This window comes from Oryctolagus cuniculus, chromosome 12, assembly GCF_964237555.1.
Source record: "Oryctolagus cuniculus chromosome 12, mOryCun1.1, whole genome shotgun sequence".
Taxonomy (NCBI): domain Eukaryota; kingdom Metazoa; phylum Chordata; class Mammalia; order Lagomorpha; family Leporidae; genus Oryctolagus; species Oryctolagus cuniculus.
This window is the reverse complement of record NC_091443.1, coordinates 88,054,597-88,075,278: the sequence shown is the minus strand read 5'-3', so window position 1 is coordinate 88,075,278 and position 20,682 is coordinate 88,054,597. Positions and strand designations below refer to the sequence as shown.

The 20,682-nt window shown below is 57.8% G+C and overlaps 2 protein-coding genes across 3 annotated transcripts; one reads left to right on the top strand and one right to left on the bottom strand.

Moving 5' to 3' along the window:
* The first annotated feature begins 243 nt into the window (after positions 1 to 243).
* On the top strand, positions 244 to 12,894 carry RASL12 (RAS like family 12). Its single transcript, XM_002718046.5, has 5 exons — positions 244 to 523; positions 2,307 to 2,363; positions 8,149 to 8,222; positions 8,882 to 9,072; positions 11,108 to 12,894. Exons 1-5 carry the CDS (start codon positions 421 to 423, stop codon positions 11,481 to 11,483), a joined length of 801 nt encoding a protein of 266 aa, XP_002718092.1. The 5' UTR covers positions 244 to 420; the 3' UTR covers positions 11,484 to 12,894.
* On the bottom strand, positions 12,849 to 20,278 carry SLC51B (SLC51 subunit beta). 2 transcript variants are annotated; one of them, XM_008268887.4, is made up of 4 exons: positions 19,809 to 20,278; positions 15,030 to 15,225; positions 14,009 to 14,099; positions 12,849 to 13,210 (listed from the first exon to the last, which is right to left on the bottom strand). In XM_008268887.4, exons 2-4 carry the CDS (start codon positions 15,124 to 15,126, stop codon positions 13,006 to 13,008), a joined length of 393 nt encoding a protein of 130 aa, XP_008267109.1. In that variant the 5' UTR covers positions 15,127 to 15,225; positions 19,809 to 20,278; the 3' UTR covers positions 12,849 to 13,005. The 2 variants fall into 2 exon arrangements, with proteins under 2 accessions (XP_008267109.1, XP_002718102.1); XM_002718056.5 differs by lacking the exon at positions 19,809 to 20,278 and adding an exon at positions 15,352 to 15,528.
* Positions 20,279 to 20,682: the final 404 nt, after the last annotated feature.

The following is a 20,682-nucleotide window of genomic DNA, read 5'->3' as shown; positions in this document are numbered from 1 at the left end:
GGTTGGGCTTGGTAGGACAACGAGATGGGTAGCTCTTGTTTCAGACAAGCCTGGAAAATTCTTCTTCCCTACACTGCCTACTCTCGGGATTCCCTCTCCCGCCGTCCTTCCCAGCCAGCCCCCGGGGAGCGCAGGTCTTCGAGGCCCAGCCCAGAGCCGGGGGCGCGGCCGGCCGGGCGCGGGAGGAGAGCGCGCCGCGGGGGCCCCGCAGCCCTTACAAGGAGCTCGGCGGAGCCCCGCGCCGCCCCGCCCGCCGGCCGGCCCCTCCTCCGGCCGGCTCGGGCAGGGCAGCGGGGGCGCGGCCGGCTGGGCTCTCGGCTCCCGCCCGGGGCGCGGACACCGACGGGGCCGCTCCCGCGAGCCTCGGGGATCCCGCGTGCGGTGCCCGGGGGGGCCCCGACGGGGTTGCGCGGCGTGGCCATGGCCTCGGTGTTCGGGAAGCCTCGCGCGGGCAGCGCGGCGCACAGCGCGCCCCTCGAAGTCAACCTGGCCATCCTGGGGCGCCGCGGGGCCGGCAAGTCGGGTGAGTGGCGCGGGTGGGGGCCGGAGGCTGGGGAGGGGAGATGCAGGGGCCGGGCACGGGCCTCGGCGGCCTCTCCACCAGGTGGGCTGGGCGGGGCACTGCAATGGCCTTCTTGCCTCAGTTTCCCCGTGGCTGGGTTCCCTCGTCTCTTGGCGTCGACATCAGCGCCTCGGCTCCGTCTGCCTGCTGCCCCTTTGCTGCCTCTTCCCTCTGTCTCCATTGGCTCCTCTCTGTGCCACCCGGTTCTCTGCTACTCTCCCCGCCTGCCAGCATCCCCACCTCCTCTCCAGGCCTGGGGCCGGCAGTCACTCTTAGTGACTGGCACCCAAAGACCTTGTTGGGCGCCGGTCTCCAGCCCAGGGTGCCTCTCTGAGCCTCAGACTTGCTGCTCCCTGAGAAGGTGGGGGAGAGGGCTCCAGGCTGCCCCTCCCCTGCTGGCTGAAGGGAGCCGACAGATGTCCGCGGGGGCTGGGATTTCTCAGGGAAGCTGCAGCCCCCACACCCTCACCCCGGTCCCTTGGGACTCTGCACACACCGTGCGTTCTTATCAGATGCATTTGTTTCAAGCCAGACCCCTCTCTGACTTTTTGGAAACACAGTGGCCTCTGGTCCCAGAGGGCTGGCACTTGTCCTTGCTGAACCAGCAGGATCGTGGGCGTCTCAAAGCTAAGATGATTTCTGCCAATGCTAGACTCTGCCTTCCCCTCTCGGAGCAGCTGTCACCCAGGCGTGGAGGGGTGTCCCCAGAGGCAGAGACCCCGGAAACAGGGTCTGCCCTTCCACCTTCCACTCACAGTCCTAGACAGCTGGAGGGTGGAGGGGGCCCCTGCACTCTGCTAGTCCTGGATTTCCTGGCTCAGGGAGGTGCTTCGCGCCTCACTGTGGGGTCGTCTCTGACTCTGATTTGCCTCTGGCTCAGAGGACGGGTTCTGCATCTGGTTTTCCCACCAAAAAAAAAATTTTTTTTTCAGCTTGTTATCCATAGCTCTCTGTTAAGCCGGTAACTACTTTAATGAAGGAATTTAAATTCTAAAATATGTATTCCCAGGGTGTTACTTTGCAAACTGACCTTGTTAGGAATCCTAGGAAAGAATTTTAAGGATTTTCTTGACAATATTGCACGACTGTGTTAAGAGTCCCGTATGATTGGCTGACCCTGGCCTCTATGTGGTCAGACTCTGGACAAAATCGGAGCCCTGCGAACACATTCCACAGGAAGAAGTTCGTTCTAGGGTTCAACTTTCTGCCGAGACCCCAGGGTGGGTGTGGAAGCTCCAGAGACGGTCACAACTTGTGATGTGAGGCTCGGGGCCCAGGGTGTGACTCCCCCAGGAGTCGCTCACTGCTCATCCCTGCCCTCACTCTCTGTGGCCTGTAGACAAAGCTGGAATAACTGCCCCAGACTTCAGAATTGATATGACTCGTCCAGGCTGATCCTGACTGACCCCCAAGTTCAGGTTCACAGACACCCCTTAGGTTGACGTCTCATTGCTTTTCTTGCCGATAAAAAGCAGACACAAAACCAAAACAAAACAAAAAACCACAAAACCAGGGTGCAGCTGGAAGACTCGGCTCCCCATTCCCAGGGTTGCTTTGGAGTCTTTCAGCCCAACTTCTCAGCCCCCACCCCACCCCTCGCCTTGACTCCTGGAGAGCAGGGCTTGATGTCAGCCAGGGGTCCTGGAAGATAGTGAAGGCCTTCCTATAATGAGCGGGGCGGCCTCCGGGGCCATCGCCTGACACAGCAGGCGAGACTGAGCCAACTTCTTTCTGCTTCTTGCAGCCTTGACCGTGAAGTTTCTGACCAAGAGGTTTATCAGCGAATATGACCCCAATTTGGGTAAGAAACCACTTCTCCCTGGACCTCCTGTTGCCTGCCTGCCCCCCTAGATGCTCCCCAGGGACCTGGCCCCTGGGTGGGCCCTGCCCAGGACTGCACATGTAGGGGCAGAAGGGAGCAGCTACCAGGATGACTCAGCCCATGGGGCAAATTAAAAAAAAAATTAAGCTGTTTACAGTTTTATTTGAAAAACGGAGAGGGAGAGGGAAAGAAATCTCTTGTCCATTGGTTCACTTCCCAAATGCCTGCAACAGCTGGGCCAGGACTCAGCCAAGATCTGGAAGCTCAATTCAAGTTTCTCCCACGTGGGCGGTAGAGACCCAAATACTGGGGCCGGCACCTGCTGCCTCCCAGGGCGTTAGCCGGGAGCTGGAATCTGGAGCGGAGCTAGGACTCGAACCCGGGCGCTGCGATACGGAACACAGGGCTCCCCAGTGGCATATTGACTGTTGCACCAAATGTTCACCCTGGAAAATAGTTTTCAGTGCCAGAAATAGCCGTCCACGGTTGACTCCCAAGTCAGAGGACTGAGAGTCGCCGTGTGCCCTAACACGTGAGGTGTGGTGATGCGTAAGCATGAGTAGGAAAATCAAACGCAGCAGGACACCCACGTCCAGACAGGTGTTGCTCTTCGAGAGGTCACTCAGTGTTCTGTCCAGCAAAGCTGGGCCAGACGTTTGGAAGATTCTCCAGGGGCGCTGGCTTCTGAGCCCATGTTCCAGCCCTGTGTTGTTTGAGCTATATCATGGTTCATTGGGAAAAACATCTTTTGTTGTCGGTCAGAGCTGAGTTCGAACCTTGGCTCTGCCACTTATTGGCTGTGTGACCGTAAGCCAGTCACCTAACCTCTCTGAGCTACTGATTCCACCCGTAAAATGTGCATAAAACACATCAGCAAATGACTGTGAGAATTTTAAGAAATAATAGAGGCAAAAGATCTCACCAGTACTCCACCCACCATAGACGCTTAATTGTTTTTCCTTCCTCCTCAAATGGCTTCCCACACATGGTGGCTGAGTCCCTTGGATTAATCAGGTTGGGGTTTATAAAAATTATTTTTAGCAGCAGGAATTTTTCCTAAAATAACCTCTTCCATAAAACCCTAACATCTAAAACAAACAGAAGCAGAATCGCATCAGAACCCATGTCTCGTTGGGCTCACCTTTGTGTCCCATGTTGGCTGTGGACGGTCCCCTGGACCCCAGAGGGCTCTGGATAAGCTAAGCCTAGAGGGCTGTTGTGGTCTTAGGTTGTTCTCCCCATTCATAAAAATTTTCCCCAAAAACCCTCGGAGGGAACCCAGGGCTCCAGCACCGTGCAGTGCCGCCCGCACGCCTGCAGGAAGGTGCCCGGTCGCCTGCTGGTGCCGGCGAGCGCTCAGTTCTGCCTGGACTCGGGTGCTGCGGTGGGGCAGGGAGAGACTTCAGGGAAATGCAGTCTCGTGGTGTGAACGTGTTTTTCCTTGGCGCGGGAGTTGAGCCCGCATTTCAGATGCCGGTGAAGAGCTCTGTGCCCCCTGTCGGAGCGCCTGCTTGAACTCCTGACCCCCAGCTTCCGGCTAATGCAGACTCTGGGCTGCAGTGGGAACAGCTCAAGGAATTGGGCCCCTGCTCCCCACGTGGGAGACCCGGATGGAGTTCTGGGTTCTTGGCGCTGGCTCTGGCCATTGCAGGCATTTGGGGAGTGAGCTGGTGGATGGGAGTGCACTCTCTTTCTGTGTCTGCCTCTCAACTAAATACACAATTAAAAAATAAAAGTAGAGATCTTACAATGGAAACAGACCCTTCCATTTTTTTTTTTCTTGCTTTAAGTAGCAGAATCCCTTCCTTCAAGGCTTCCTTAAACAAAATGCTAGGGTGCCGGCAGTTTGGAGGGGCCCTGCTGACAGCTCCCAGGGGATTTGCTCCGCAAAGCTCTGTTTGACCACAGGTGCCTCAGTGCCTCGGGGCAGGAGAGGCTGAGGCCTGTGGGCCAAGGGCGGGCCCTGTGAGGAGCAGAGGTTGACTCCTGTGAGAGCAGGACCTGGGATCCAGTGGGGAGAGGCCACGGCAGGCATGGGAGTGGAGTGGAGGGATTAAGGACAGGATGGGGAGGCAGCCAGGGGAGGGGCACATTGGGCTGGGGTGTCTGGGAAGGGACAAGGGACAGTCCCTCAAAGGATGGCCTCTGTCTGGGTCAAACATTGCCCGGGCCAGGCTTGTTCGGAAAGGTAGTCCTGGTTTACCTGAAGTTCAAGTTTGCCCGGGCACCCTGTATTTTCCCTGGGCACCTGCCTCCAGTCCCTTCCGCCCTGTGCCCAGTCCCTAGCCTTTGCACGGGGTCCCACCGAGGGATCCTGTTACAGCCGTGGGTTGAGCTTCCTGATTGAGCAATTTTGGAATTCTGACCCTGAGGTAGAATGTGCGGTCCACTGTTGCGAGGGAGGGCGGCCGCGCGGGGCTTAGTCACCTTGGCCTCTGGTCACTCACTGCCCCCTGAGAGCCACGGACCGGGGAGGCCACCAGACACGTCACCGCGGCCGCTTTGGGAGCCCAGGGCTGCTTCGCAGAGGTCCCATCCCACTGCGGGGGAGAGGCCTCACGGGCCGGCCTCTGCCCGTTGCTGGGCACGGTGGTGGGGCTGGGAGGGGAACTGTGGAGAGGGTCCGCACCTCCCAGGGGAGGCGTGGCTTTGCAGGGCCTCCCCAGAGTGGGAGCTCATTTCGGGAGTCCCTCTGGCTGGGGCTCGACTCCCAGTTCCAGCCTGCGGCGCAGTACCAGGTACAACACACGTGATCTGCACCGTGCGGTTGAATTTTGGTTTTAGGACTCCTCTCCAAAGAAGAGCTCCTGTTGTTATCCCCACTGAGGGCTCGATTTGTCTCAGATCACGGAAACCCTCAGGTGCGCAGCCAGACGAGAGCTTTCCTCCACCTGCTCCCCACTGAGGGCAGCCTTGTGCCAGGGAGGGCCTGGACGCGGCTCTGTGGCGCACTGGGCTGTCTGGGCCTTGGTTTTCCCATCTGGAAGATGGGGCTGATCAGCCTTGCCCTGTGTGTGTAACAGTTGTGCCTTGTTGCGGGCTGCGACCCTAAGGGCTAGAGATCCCTGCCTGTTCAAGGGCTTGGTCTGCGCTGCGTGCCCCTGGGAGGGGTGGGGTCTCCAAGAGAATGTTCCTGTAGAAGGGCTGGGGCCCTCTCTCCAGCTTCTCACCTCTTTAGCCCTCAGCCCAGTTAGCCAAGGACATGACACCGCTTCTGAGGCATCACCCAACACACACTCGAAGCCTTTAAAAAAGAAAAATATTTGTTTGCTTAATTATGAGAGAGAGAGAGAGAGAAGCTCGCTCTTCTATCTGCTTCCATTACACCCCAAATGGCTGCAACAGCAGGTCCCGGACAGGCTGAATCCAGGAGCCTGGAACTCTATCCAGCTCTCCCACATGGGTGGCAGGGGCCCAGGTACTTGGACCATCTTCCTCTGCCTTCCCAGGCACATTGGCAGGGAGCTGGATCAGGAAGTGGAGCGGCCGGGACTCGAACCCAGCACTCTGATATGGATGCTGGCTCAACCTGCTGTGCCACAATGCCGGCCCTGCCCTGGTGCCTTTAAGAACATTAATATTACTGTAACCAATTTGGGAAGTGCCTCTTTTCTCATCATAAATATGAACTAGAAGGAGGAGTCACGAAGGTCGTATATTTAGGGATGCCATGGTACGCCGAGGCAGGGCTGGCGTCGGGGAGACTGCACACCGCTGTGCTGGACAGCATGTCCCAGCCCCAGCCTCTGGTGCCAATGCCTTGGTCTGCAAGGGGAGGCTGGACAGGATGACCTCCGGGGCCATGTCCAGCCTGTGCATCCGTATTTCAATCCCCAGGGGACTGAGCGCTTCTGCCCTCCCTCTCACTTCACCCGGATGGAGTTGGAGGACCTGCTGATCCCCTGGGGGTCACAGGGTGAGGGGGTCTCTGGAGGCATCAGCCCACTCAAGTGTTCCTTTGCCTGATGGGGTGCTAAGTGGCCTTGGGCAGGTTCCCTCCGGCTCTGGGCCTTGCCTTGTTCTCTGCAGAGGATCTGCCAGCAGCAGGCAGGGCCGTTGTGCTGGGAGGCACACAGGAGACTGAAGCCCCTGCACCTCTTTGAGGGGAACAACTAAAAGGGGCCTCAGACAACCTCGGAAGGCAAACAAAGGCGAATCTGAGCACGATGTGGGCATCTCGGGGCAGCTCTTCCTGAACCAAATATAGTTCAACATTTGGGGCATATTTTCCATTAGATTTTTTTTTTTTTGTCTTTGCATAAGAGCAGCTATTTTTCCAAGTCCCCAAACAGGCTGGGGACGAGAGGCTGTCTGTGATTCATGCTGGATGCTAGCAGATCTGGAGGGTGTCCAGGCCTGGCTTGGCGGCCGGTGGCCCTCCGAGAGAAGAGCTTGACTGTGAACTTGGCCGGGGCTGGGGCTGCTCTCCTCACAGTGGGTGTTGCCGAGAAGGCAGAGAACATGCCCAGGTCTGCCCAGTAGGGATTTTGGGGTGACATGGGGTAGGGGACATCCAGGGAAAGGCGAGAACCAAGTGCACTCTCACACGTGGCCCACGGCGTCTGGCATGGACGAAGGCTGGTGGCAGGGAGAATGGCAATGAGGTCCCCTTTGCAGACCTGGCCACCTCCTGCTTTCGGAGGTTTGAGATCTGGAGACCTGAAGGAAAAAAAAAAACCAGCAGCTCATGCAGTCCAAATAAGGTCCCTAATTTAGTGCACGGTGTGATAACGAGGGCCCCTTCGCGCTTTGCTGGGTGTGCTTTGTGGCTGTATGGGATGTTTGCATTAGAGGAAGCTGAGTAACAAGTCCATGGAAACTATTTGCTATTTTGCAACTTTTACATCTGTCTAAAGTTATTTCAAAATAAAAAGTAAAAATTAGAAAAAATCGCCCAGGAATGTGAGCCTGCCCTGTGGACCAGGAAGCATCCGCACGGCCCCCCAGCCCTTTCCAGAGAACACCCAGCCTTCACCCAGCCCCGCGAGGTGCCGGGAAGAACACTTAGCACTCACCGGTCACAGAGCAAGGCCTTGGAAAGCCTGTTGGCCGTGCTGCCTTCCTAATCCCATTTCAAAACCAGGAAGCCGCCTCCGAGAGCCCGAGTGGGTTGGCTCAGCCGCGCCGCTGAGAAGTAGCTAAGTTGGCTTTGATTCCACATCTCCGACTGGGAATGATTGCCCGCACTCCCCTCCCCTGCTTCTCTTCTCCCTCCTGCTTCTCCCTGGGGGGCAGGAGTGTCACCTTGGGCGGGGGGTGGGGGGGGGTCCTGCAGGCAGTGGGTGGAGCAGCCTGGGGGCCCTGGAGTCTGGCAGTGCAGCTCCTGCACCTGGGCTGCCCATCGGGCCAGTGGGCCACACTGGCCACCTGCCAGCTTTGTGTCCCAGAGGGTGTCCAGGACTGGTTTGGCCCACGGATCTCAGAGAGAAGGATCTCATTGTGAACTCAGCCAGGGCTAGGGCTGCCTCCTCACACTGGAAGGCAGAGAGCACCCCGTTTCTGCTCAGTGGGGTCTTCTTTGGGGTGACAGGGGACAGAGGACATCTGGGGAAAGCTGAGGACCTAGTGTGCTCACGGGCAGGGGCCATGGTGCAGGGGAGGGCTGGGGTCGTGAGGGTGATTGTCATTGTGGTCCTGTGCCCCCGGCTGTGGCATCTGAGTGACTGCTGGTGGGAGGTCCTGCCACATCCCACATGAGGGTCCCCTGGCTCCAGTGCAGAGGAGCCCGGCCCCGCCTCTGAGCCGCTGACTGTGTGTGTTGCAGAGGACACCTACAGCTCCGAGGAGACCGTGGACCACCAGGCTGTGCACCTGAGGGTCATGGACACCGCAGACCCGGTAACGCTGCCCCCTCCGCCCAGGAGCCCTGGCCTAGGGTGGTGTGGGGGAGGGGGTGGGGCTCAGCTAGGAATCTGGGTCCTTGCTGTGTGACCCTGAGTGAGGGCTGAGCTCAGTGGGCCTGACTCCTTCATTTGCCAAAGGAGGAGGTTGGGACGGGGCCTGGGGAGACCTCATGGTTACTGGATCAGCTCTGGAATCTCGCGGGATGGGGCTTCATGCTCGTGCACACATGGGGACAGGTGTGCCCCTGTTCACACAGACGTTCCAGGAGGGAGCCCCTCTCCAGCATGAACACCTCCCCAAAGCAGGGTGTTACTCTCAGAAGCCCAAGGGGCATCATGAACTTGACCCGAAACTAGCAGTGCCAGGGACAGCCAGGTCTCTGTGGCAGCCATGGCTCTGTACCCAAGCAGCCACGGTCTCCAAGGCTCTGGTTGGGTGATGTAGGGGTGGGGGGGGGGAGCTCATGAGACAATGTCTCCTTTCATGCCAGGCCCAATCCACAGTCAAGTGCCCCTTTGAGAAGGGCTGTGTCAGGGGACAATATACAAAGACCCAGGGAGCGGGGAGCTGGGAGCTGGGAGCTGGGCGAGGAGAGCTCAGGTGAAAGCGTTTACCCCCCACTGCCCCTGCGAGGGGCGTCTCTCTGTCACCAGGACACCCCCAGGAACTGCGAGCGCTACCTGAACTGGGCACACGCCTTCCTGGTGGTGTACAGCGTGGACAGCCGCCAGAGCTTCGAGGGCAGCAGCAGCTACCTGGAGCTGCTGGCTCTGCACGCCAAGGAGACACAGCGTGGCTTCCCTGCTCTGCTGCTGGGCAACAAGCTGGACATGGCCCAGTACCGGTGAGCGCGCGCCTCCCCTCCGCTCTCGCTCTCGGGGCAGGGGCACCTGCCGGCTCTGTCTCCTGCTGGGAACAGGGATGCCCTCCTCCTTAGGTGAGAGGGAGGGTGCTGGCCCCCAGGCAGCCGTGGAGAGGAAGGAAAGCGGATCTGAGCTGCGTAGGGGCGGATCCTGAAGGTCAAGAGCAAGGCCACTTCTGCCACCTTCCTGAGTCTCTGTGAGCTCCCTTGGCCTTGCCCTTTGACTTCCAGTCCCACTCTCCGGGGCTGACTGGCCATCTGGTGCCCAATTCTAATTCCAGGGAGACGCTCTGATTGGCTCCCTGGGTCAGGTGTCCAGGCTGCTCTAGCCAGCTCTCGCCCCGCCCAAGCACGGCCCCCAGGCTCCCTCCCACCATTGGCTGTGCTGAGTGAGAGTAGTTGCTCATGGAAGGGGTGGGACTTGAAGTGGAGGTCACAGACAGGGCCAGAGGGCTGCTCAGCAGGGAACGGTGCACCCTTGTCTGGCACTGTGTTTGCAACCAGCTGGACCTGGGAGGCGCCGAGGGAGGATGTACTCTCTCCAGCTGAGCACTGGCCTCTCCACTCCGCATGGTGGTCCATGAGGACTCACCAAGCCCGGAGGAGGGGCCAAAATAAGTCGGTCTCCAAAATGGGGAGCAAACTGCTGACCTCCGTCCTGGCCCCAGTCTTTCCCAAAGGGATCCTCCACAAAAGGTGTGGGAACGAATGACAAAGACGATGGGGGCTTGAAGGGAGCCGCATCCCAGCCCAGAGCCCAGGCGAGTGCGCTCATCCCCAGTTCTGCCTTGGCCAGGGCTGATTTCATAGGTCAGGATTTGATGAGCACAGTAAATGTTTTAGCCAAGCACTGGCCGTTGCTTCCCGTGATCATCTCACAGCTGAAAAGGTAGAATGTGGGAGAGCAAGTGGCTCCTAAGTCACTGACAAAATTCTCACAAGGCTGCAACCAAACAAGAAACTGGGCGATGTTAGGGCCGGCGCCACCCACTCTCACTGCGCCTACTTGCTCGGGGGTCCTGTTGCTCAAAGTTCATCTCGCAACGCTGGCCCTGCAGGAGCAAGCTAAACTCGTCCTAGCAGCAAACACTGATGAGGCTCTTTCAAAAGGGCTTTCTGAGGAGGTGGCGACCTATGGGCTCAGCTCTGGCCCTTCCTGTCTGAGTCACCCTCTCCTAGCATGGAGCAGGACCCTGGGCAGCTAGCCCACCCCCAGCCCCGTTCCTCCACCTTCACCTTGGCTCAGAAAGCCTCTCCACCCCTGGAGTCTCCCCTCACGCAGAGGAGGGAGGAACTGCAGAGGGTGGGTGGCCCAGCAGTGGGTGGTGGTCAGGAGGATTCAGCCCGTGGAACCTCAAGCCCTTGGGGATCCCCGCCTTGTCTGTCTTCGGGAATCCACCCGCCCTACCCAGGAGCCAGCCTCCTCTCTCCTCCCCCTCCAGAGCCTGTGTTTTCAGAACACATCCCAGGAGTGGCATGGGCCAAGCTGGAGCAGGTGTTGCTCGCTCGCTCCCCACCCTGCCCATGAAATGTTGTCAGCCTGCCCCCCTCCCCGGCCCTCCCTAGGCCGGCCAACAAATCTGTTCCTGAACCCAGGGCGCCTGCTACCCACAGGCCTGAGCCACGCCTGTCACGCCCCTGCAGATTCTGTCCAGACAATTGCCTCTCTCTAGAGGCTGTGGGGGGCCCGTTCCTGCCCGAGGAACCCACGTGGCTGGAGGGGGATGGGCTGGGAAAGCCTTCCTCCTCCGGCCACAGGGGACTTTGGTGACCAGCCATAGTTTACTGTGCCAAGTGCTGTGTTCGGCACGTGACACAAAAGTGGCTTGCTTAATCCCGCCAACCCCAAGAGGCAGATGTCCCATTGCTTTGATGAGAAAACTGAGATTCAATGAGATGACCATGGCCCCAGGCCACCCAGCTAGTGAGCGGGAGCTAGGCACAGGGCGGGCTCTGCCTGACCGCAGGCAGCTCACCCCTGACGCCTGCCTCCTGCCTCGCCCTGCTTCCTCCCCAGGCAGGTCACCAAGGCCGAGGGCGCGGCTCTGGCCGGCAGGTTCGGGTGCCTGTTTTTCGAGGTCTCTGCCTGCCTGGACTTTGAGCACGTGCAGCACGTCTTCCACGAGGCGGTGCGGGAGGCGCGGCGGGAGCTGGAGAAGAGCCCCCTGGCCCGGCCCCTCTTCATCTCGGAGGAGAGGGTCTTGCCCCACCAGGCTCCGCTCACTGCCCGGCACGGGCTGGCCAGCTGCACGTTCAACACTCTGTCCACGGTCAGCCTGAAGGAGATGCCCACAGTGGCCCAGGCCAAGCTGGTCACGGTGAAGTCGTCCCGCGCCCAGAGCAAGCGCAAGGCACCCACCCTGACCCTCCTGAAGGGCTTCAAGATCTTCTGAGAGCCCCTCCCTGGGAACTCCAGGCCCGGCCGCTGGACAGGGCTGCGGGGCAGGGCCTGGCTCGTCGCTACCAAGAGCCCAGACCACCTTGGGGACAGCTGAGGCCGCTTCCAGCCCCAGCAGCGTTCCTGTGTGAGCTGCAGAGACAAGCGGGGGTGCTGCTCCCTCCCCCATCCCTCCTTGGTCTGCATGGGAACTACTGCATCTGAGATTCTGGAGGGAAACAGCCACTGGGACCACCCAGACAGCTGGGGTCACTCTTGAGCAGGAAGAAGTCACGGTGTCCCTGCTGCCATGACCCTTTGCTGCTCTAGCTCCAGCCTGGCCAGCAGTGGCCCCTGATGGGCAATAGCTGAACTTGGCCCAGGGAGGCTCGGGCCTGATGTCCCAGCGCCACCTTGTGGACATGAAAGGCAGGGCAGCTGCAGGTCGCAGTTTCCCCAAGGAAAATCGACTTATTAATGCCACCTGACAGCCTGGATAGGAAAAAGACATCGTAGGCAGGTCTATTTCCAGCACTCTGCCTCTCACGAGAGAAGAAGGAAGGGGCTGGGGCCATCCAGTGTAGGGCGTTCTGCAGGATTGCACACCAGCAGGCAGGGTCCTCTTGTTCGCCCACTGCTGAGGACTGTCCGTGGACCCTGCCTTAAGTTTAATCATCAAGGCTGCAGAGCAGGGTTGTTCTCTCCAGTGGCAGTGGCCCATGGCTCCGGGGAGCTGCAGCTGGCACTCAGCCTGCCCACTCGTAGGCAGAAGCACACCCTACCCGTTCATAGTCTGGGCAAGACACAGTGCCCCTGGTCACAGGTCCCTGTGTTCAAAGCCTGCGTTTGTAAGATAGAAGCTAAAGCATCTGGGGTTAATACAGCACATTTTTGCATCAGTTCTCTGGTGTGGCCACCACAGCTTATCCCCCAGCAGCAGGGCTCAGACCTGCGGCCAGGACACTCCCCCAGGATCCCGACGGTAGCCGCAGAAGGCTCTGAGAGGCAGGGGGCGCCATGGCCTTCTAACTTGGTTTACCACGAACCCAGTCCACAGGAAGTCTCTCAAAGACTCTCAACAACTAAGCAGGTAAAATGAGAGGGCTTTGGTGGGGAGAAGAGGATTCCAAGCCCAGACTCTGCTGCCTTCCAGGAACTTGGAGTGAAAACGTTTCTCACGCAGTCTTCAGCCCCATTCCATGGATGGAAAGGCAGAGGTCAAAGAGCAGGCGATGAAGTACCTACGCCCAATGCTGAGAGTCCTGGCCGGGCTTTCAGACCCATGGGCCAGGTCTGGAGTTTGCACTTTTGCTCCAAGCCCATGGGTGTGTGTGTGTGTGTGTGTGCAACACCAGGTGAACAAACTGTGCAATTCCAACTGTGCACTTCCAGAAACACTTTAATAAAAGGTTTTGTAAGTAACAGAATTCTGCTTTGATTACAGTCTGCTGATAGGAAGGTTGGGCTGTTTTATGGTAAAGACCATAAAACCCGAGGGCTTTCAAGCCCCCACGCTGAGCTCAGCTCCTGCGCCCTCCCTAGCTGTCTGACTCTGATGGGTTTGGAATGAGGACCGATGGGAGGTCTCTGTCTTTTAGCTCGGTTTGCTCCTGGGCGAAGTCCGGCTTTTTGGATAGCAGGGTCTCTCTGAGGTTGTCCAGGCTCCTGTCATCTTTGGATCTGACCTCCCTCAGGTACAGGACTTCTGGAGTTTCTTTTTCCAGCGGTTGCATCTTTGGATTCCTGGGGGCGGGGGGTGGGGGTGGGGAAACAGTGTTGATCAGGAGACCTTGTGGCTGGGGTGGGACTGGGTCTCCCCAGGGAGTCAGGGATATGAGGGGTATCCTCAGCAGTCTGGGAGCTGCAGGGGTCAGGGGGAGGGTTGGATCTTGCATCAGCAAAGAAAAAGCTGCCACCTGCCTGTGCACCGGCTCCCCGATCCTGATGCCACCTGTGAGCTCACCTGTCACGGCCTCTTCTCTCCCACTACAGGTGAGGAAATGTGGCTCAAAGAGGCCAAAGAAGCCCACACCTGGCACAGGCACTTCAGTCTCCTGACCCCAAATCCTGGGTTCTTTGCACCAAACCACACTGTCTGGTCCCATGACTGTTGGCCCCACACCCGCTCCCCAAAGCTGCGGCAGGAAATCCCTAACCAGCCCCAGTCGCGTCTGCGTCTGGGCAGCCCTGACCTGCACACTGCACTTATCAGCTCCCAGTGCGCACTTCCGCAGCCTGACACTCCTTCTGGTAACTCCCAGTCCTTGAGTTGACCTTGCTGGAGATGTTTCCTGAACAGGTGCAAGGGGCAAGAAGCACTTTCCCAGTGGGTACACTCCCCTGGGCGTTGCACCTGTCAGAGCCAGGGGTTGGTAACCAGTTGCTGTGTTTTTAAACAACTCTGGGTCCTTAAGGGGCCCGAGGCCGCATTTCGAAGTCCCCAAGGAGTGGACAGCCAAGTCCCTGCCTAGATTTCCTCCCAGGAAGGCGGGCTGCTCACCTCCCAGAGACCACCCTGCACCCCCCAGGCCAGCTCCTTACCTGTCTGCCTGGATGCTCCTTATCAGGAGGAAGATGCTTATCCCCACCACCACCACCGTCAGGGCAAGGATGGAATAATTCCAAGGAGTTGCTGGCAGAGACACACAGGACACAGCACTGAGTCAGGGCCAGGTGCCCCTCAGGCCCAGTCACCAGGTTCACAGCATCAGCAGTCCCCGGCTGTGCAGACCCCAACCAAGGCGAAGAGGAGCCCCTTGCCCTTGGGAGCTCCCAGACTGTGGCTGGGGTGGAGGGGGGCACGGGAGACACAGCCTTGGCTCTGGAGAGACCCTCCTCTAAGGGGGGTGTGCAGCCTTGCAACTGGGAAGAGGGGGGCAGGAGCGGGAGGGGAGAGGTGGGTCCAGAATTCAGTTTTGTCAGGGCTGGCCCCGGGAAGTGCCTGGTCAGGAAGGAAAGAGCCAGAGGCCAGGAAGGTGGGGGCCGCTGTGCTGGCTTCACAGCTGTGGCCAGGCTGAACTCGGGTCCTCAAGGCTTGTGCACGCCACCCTGGAATGGGGCAGGGGCCAGCCGCCGTGCTCTGCCATCTGCTGGCCCCTCCGCCAGGAATGCTCTCCACCCCACGTAATCTGTGCGGCTCACTCCTTCACAGGCTGCAGGTCTATTCGAACGCCATCTTTTTAGTGACCCCACTGCCAGGCTGGACACTTCCCGTTATCTTTCCCTGGCTAATTTATCCACTTTTCTCAAGTCCACGCCCCAGACACTTCAGTTCCGTGTCTTGTGGCTTCTCTCCTCCATCCGTGCAGAGATGTGGGTCTGAGAACAGTGCCTGGCACACAGTGGGAGCTTAATGGGTAGCTGAGTAAACCAGTGAGCCCCCCTTGAAGACAGAGGCCCCAGTGTGGCCGAAACCCTGTGGGTATGGAGCCGCCCAGCCTCGGGCCATGTCCGGGAGGAGACATGCGCCCGCCGTGCTGGTGAGATCCAAGGCAGAGGCGCAGCTCACCTGCTCCCCGGGTAGAAGACGCACCCCCACCCCACCCCATCCTCTGCCGCTTACCATCTTCTACACGAAACAACCACAGCATTTCTTCCAGAAGCTCCCGGGACACTGACGTGCCAGCTGGGGCTCCAACAGCCCCCTCAGTAGGGTTCATGACCCGGCTCCTGGTTGGGGTCTGTTTCTGGCTCCTGTTCCCAGCTACCCTCCAGGCCTCCTAGCTTCTGGTTCCCCCGCGGACGATCACTGAAGACCCCTGGAAATAAAGCCAAGAGCATGACCGGATGCCACCCCGGTTTGACCTCCTCTGGCCCAGGTTATGGGACCAGAACAGCCCCAATGCTAGCCGCTGGTGGGGCCTGGGGAAGCAGAGCCCACACACCGCGGTGGCAGTGACTTAGCCCTGCTCAAGCTCATCACGCAGGTGGGTAGGAGTCCTGCTCCGGGAGCCAGGAGGACCGAGCCACTGACGGGCGGGGAGACCCCTGAAGAGGCCATCCCGCTTCCAGGCTGGCAGCGTGCGACCCCAGTGCCATTCTGAGGCCCCAGCCCTTCGCCTCGCTGCCTTAGCGAAGCCTCGCGCCCTCTGGTTTCATTCAGTAGCCAATCACGGGCCGCTGTCTCCTCACGTGACGGGGGCTGGGCCTATCACAGTCTCTCCCCTCGGGCCAGGCGCGGGCAGCCGCCATCATTTCAGCCCCTGTTTTGTGTCCTGTGAGGTCATTTTTTGGGGGGTAGGGGGCAAGAAAAGTTTTCAGAGTTGGTTTCTGCTGCTTCCAAGGGAAAACCTGACCCCATTTTGCCTGGACAAATCCCGTCCTGAATCCGAGCCTGTCTGCATCCCTACAAAATTAAGCAACGTGCATTCACCAGACCTGAGACCATCCCCACAAATGTCACAAATGGCGTGTTTGTGTGTGACCTGTTCTAACACCGCTTAATACACTTCCTAGTACCTGTATTAAGAAAAGAAATGGGTGAGCAGAATTTTGGCAGCATGTTCTGTTTAAGCCAGTAGATGAAAAATATCATTTAAAGATGCAACCCAGATAAAAATTATTGAGATCGTTTACGATTTTCAGTACCAGCCGCTGAAATTGGGCGTAAATCATTACATATCTCAGTTCCCACTAGCCACATTTCAAGGGCTCAGGGACCACCTGGTGGCTGCACAGCCCAGCTCCATGCCTCCGTCCAGAACACCACCACATGGCCGCCGCCCTCTCCCCCCGCCTCCTCTCTCGGCTCCTGGCGCAGGGATGCAGGAAACGAGAGGGGAGGAGCTGGCCCCACCTAGCTCTGCCTCCGGTGCACAGTGGTTAGACAGAGTTCTCCCCTCTGGATTACCGGGTCTTCTGAACAACCAAACAAGAAATAATAAAGATGGAGGCAGAAATCGATGAAGTAGGGGCCAGCATGGTGGCACAGCCCCCTGCGATGCCGGCACCCCGAATCAGAGCCTCGGTTTGAGTCCTGGCTACTATCCTCCTCCTCCTCCTCCTTATTTATTTATTTGAAAGTTGGGATTACAGAGAGACTGAGAGAGACAGAGAGAGAGAGATCTTCTAGCCACTGGTTCACTCCTCAAATGGCTATGATGGTCAGTCCTGGGTCAAGCTGAAGGCTGAAGCCGGAAGCTCCATCCTGGTCTCCTATGTGGGTGGCAGAGGACCAAGCGCTTGGACAGTCTTCCATTGCCTTCCTAGGCACGTTAGCAGGGAGCTGTCTCAGAAGCAGAGTAGCCCACGGCCGGCGTTGTGGTGTGGTCGGCAAAGCCACCACCTGAGACGCTGGCATCATATATGAGTGCCGTTTGAGTCCCAGCTGCTCCACTTCTGATACAGCTCCCTGCTAATGGCCTGGGGAAAGCAATGGAGAATGGCCTAAGTGGTTGGACACCTGCACCCACCCAGGAGACCAGGATGGAGCTCCTGGCTCCTGGCTTCGGCTTTGCCCAGTCCTAACCATCATGGCCATCCAGCAGATGGAAAATCTCTCTCTCTAGCTCTGTCTTTCAGATAAATAATTTTTTAAAAAAGAGACAGAAAGCTATTGATGTCACGTGTGGGTGGGCCTCTGGAACTACAGTCTCAGGTACTCAGGGAGTGTAGACAGAGGTAGCAGTCTAGAGGGCAAATCTGGAGTCTGCTTAAGGCTGCACAGCCTGGGACACAGCGGCCCTGCTCCTCAGACCACATCCTAAAGAAATTACCCTCCAGGCTCAGAAGGAGGAATACCACACCCTTTATGAAAATGCAAACAAGTGCACATACAATGACAACACGCATTCTACAAGAGGACATTCTATGAAAGGACACACAGGAACCACATGAGCATAGTTGTCTCCGCCGGAGGGGGAGACAGGGAATCGGAATGGAGATAGAAGTCTAAAGAAATAAAGCAGGAGATAAATTTTATCTGGACCATTGTGAAAATGTGTCATGGGGCATTAACGAGGAAAAAATAAAAAGGGAAAGCGAGAGCGAGGTGACCTGAGTGCAGGAGCCCCACAACTTCAGCCCAAAGCAGCGTTTGGAGGCTGGCCCAGGAGCAGCAGGAGACGAGCGCGTGGCAGACAGCCACACGGGAGGACAGAGCACTGGCTGCAGGGCTGGCTCACTGCAGAGCTGTCGCCAGCACCAACTGCTCCGAGAAAGCTCAAGAAACAGTCACACATTTCAAAGGAAAAGATTTTGATGCAAATACATGCCCGAGTTAACATGCTGTGTGGGAACCATCATTCGTGTGTCACGTGGACGGCAGTCGGAGAAAAAGAAAGAGCCATCTCTGGTCGTCTCTGGACGACTCAGATGCGTGCTGCCTTCCTGGAGGGAGACGGAATCACGGGAAGAGGAGGTGACCGGGGTGGCCAGCACAGGTGACCAGTGCTGCAGCTCCAGCTAGCTGCCAGCTGCACTGAGCTAAGCCACACTGTGACTCTCTGTCCCCGTGCAGATGTAAGAGGGCCTGGGGGCCAGCACCAGCCCCGGGCCCCTGTCCCCCGTGCACATCGTCCCCCGTGCTGCAGAGAAAGAGTGAAGGTTGAAACGCTGCTCAGTGCGATGGGGCCCAGACACACAGCATGTGTGCTTGGAACTCCTCTGTTGTTTTTATTTGAAGATTTATTTATGTATTTAAAGGCAGAGTGACAGAGAGAGAGAGAGACAGAGCACTTCCATCCATTGGTTCTCTCTACCAGGTCTCCCACGTGGAAGGACACTCATTTGAACACTCTGTGGAGCACACATTCCCTGTGAGTGCACACTACCTTCGTGAAAGCAGCATCTACAGTTCTTTTGATGTATGTATATTTTGTATCTTTATATGCATTTAAGATGAATGCATATCTTGTATTTCTATGTGAGATGACAACTTCTATTTTGGTTATTTCATCACTGGAACAAATCAGACAAGTGTACGAGGATGCATGGGGGCTGACACCCATGGTGCAGTGTATATTTTAAGAATTATAGTGGGGCCAGTGCTGTGGCGCAGCGGGAAAGCCGCCGCCTGCAGTGCTGACATCCCATATGGGCGCTGGTTCGTATCCCGGCTGCTCCACTTCCTATCCGGGTCTCCGCTACAGCCTGAGAAAGCAGTAGAAGATGGCCCAAGCCCTTGGGCCCCTGCACTCGCATGGGAGACCCAGAGGAAGCTCCTGGCTCCTGGCTTCGGATCGGTGTAGTTCCGGCCGTTGCAGCCAATTGGGGAGTGAACCAGCAGATGGAAGACCTCTCTCCCTCTCTCTCTGCCTCTCCTTCTCTCTGTGTGTAACTCTGACTTTCAAGTAGAATAAATAAATATTTTAAAAATTTATTAAAAGAATTACAATAACACCAATTACAGTAACACCACTACAGTAATACCAACCAACAAAAAGCCATAAGGACAGGGCGTGCATTGTGGTACAGGGGATTAAACCATCGCTTGGGACGCATGCATCATATGGGACAGTCTTGCCTACACTTGCTGCCCAGCTTCCTGCTAATGTGCACCCCCAGAGGCGGTGGGTGATGGTTCAAGTATGTGAGCCCCTGCCACCCGTATGGGAGAGCTGAATGGAGTTCCTAGCTCCTGCTACTGCAGACATTCAGGGAGTAAACCAACAGATGGAAGATCTCTCTCTCTCCCCCTCTCTGCCCTTCAAATAAACATGAACGGAAAAAAAAATTTTTTTTTTGACAGGCAGAGTGGACAGTGAGAGAGAGAGACAGAGAGAAAGGTCTTCCTTTGCTGTTGGTTCACCCTCCAATGGCCACCGCAGCCGACGCGCCGCGCTGATCCGATGGCAGGAGCCAGGTACTTCTCCTGGTCTCCCATGGGGTGCAGGGCCCAAGCACTTGGGCCATCCTCCACTGCACTCATGGGCCACAGCAGAGAGCTGGCCTGGAAGAGGGGCAACCGGGCCAGAATCCAGCGCCCCAACCAGGACTAGAACCCTGTGTGCCGGCGCCGCAAGGCAGAGGATTAGCCTAGTGAGCCGCGGCGCCGGCCGGAAAGATTTTTTAAAATGGCAAGAGATCTACAAGCCCAGAACCGAGTTTCAGCAGCTCCTGCTCTGTTAGAGCCATAGCCACGAAGGACTTCCTTCTGTCGGAGCACTTAGGGTGAGCATCACACCAGCCTTTTATCTTCACTAAGCTTAAAGTCATGCTCTGTCTAGATTTCCTTTCTTTTTCCGTGAATGCCTGTCACAGGATCCTTCTAGAACACCTTAGCGAGTCTAGTTGTCATGTCTCCTTGGGGTCCCCACTGGGATATCACGGGAGTTGGCCATGGTTCCTACCCAAAAAAAAAAAACCCTGGGCCACCCGTCCCCGGGGCAGGCGGAGGACTCACCCTGGATCCTGGGCTCCTGGGGCCTGCCTTGATCTGCTGTTGGGAGCAGCACTGTGTCTTCCTCCTCCTCCTCACGGGAGACGTCTTTGCACCTGAGCGCACCTGGGTTGGCACAGCTATCGCTGGATCAGCGCCTGCCCAGCCCGCGGCAGCCAGGCCCTTCTGGCTGCTGTGCCCTTAGCACCCCCCAAGCCTGGATCCTTCCCCGCTGCCACTGGGGGGAATGACCTCTTGAATGAGAGGCCTCGGATGGCAAACAGGCTCCACCTGACTTTCACAATCTACAAGAACTGGGAGGAGGGTGCTGCCCTGCTTGTGTGCTGGCCTCAAGTTAGAAAAAATAGCCAGTCCCTGTCGCCAGCCCGGGGCAGTGGGCTAGGGAGGCCCTGTAGTCTGCAGTCCCATCAGAGGGTGTGTGTGTTGGGGGGAGGGCTGTGGTGTGCCCACTCCGGCCCTCTGCGTTTCTCCTTATTATCAATATTTAACCACAGAGCGAGGGAATCAAGGCTGACTGTTTATAGCCTGCGTTTTCTAGTAGTGAAGGTCATGGCTTCACATGAACTCCTCCCAAGGAGCTATAAAATGGACCCGTGCAGGGTGGGGCTGGGGGAGGCTGCGGAGCCCCGGTGACCCAGCAGGAGAAAGCAGGCCGGGCCCAGCCCCTTGGTGGGGAAGGAGAGCGGAGGTTCTCCCCAGCCAGGCCAGCCCCTTTCAGTTCTAACACAAGTTTTTCTGCACACTGGCTCCTTGCCACGCCTGCAACCATCTAGGTTGGCTCAGCAAGGTTCCCATTTCGGCACAGAGAACTCAAGATCCAACAGGGGCAGGCGCCGTGGCTCACTAGGCTAATCCTCTGCCTGAGGTGCCGGCACAC

What these genes read in the sequence shown, in the direction of transcription:
- RASL12 (XM_002718046.5), top strand. Translation starts at nt 421, where the DNA reads ATGGCCTCGGTGTTCGGGAAGCCTCGCGCGGGCAGCGCGGCGCACAGC. An exon ending in CCGCGGGGCCGGCAAGTCGG is followed by an intron (nt 524 to 2,306) that starts GTGAGTGGCGCG and finishes TGCTTCTTGCAG; the next exon opens with CCTTGACCGTGAAGTTTCTG. An exon ending in CTGGACATGGCCCAGTACCG is followed by an intron (nt 9,073 to 11,107) that starts GTGAGCGCGCGC and finishes CTTCCTCCCCAG; the next exon opens with GCAGGTCACCAAGGCCGAGG.
- SLC51B (XM_008268887.4), bottom strand. Translation starts at nt 15,126, where the DNA reads ATGAACCCTACTGAGGGGGCTGTTGGAGCCCCAGCTGGCACGTCAGTG. An exon ending in GTTGTTTCGTGTAGAAGATG is followed by an intron (nt 14,100 to 15,029) that starts GTAAGCGGCAGA and finishes TGTCTCTGCCAG; the next exon opens with CAACTCCTTGGAATTATTCC. An exon ending in AGGAGCATCCAGGCAGACAG is followed by an intron (nt 13,211 to 14,008) that starts GTAAGGAGCTGG and finishes CCCCGCCCCCAG; the next exon opens with GAATCCAAAGATGCAACCGC.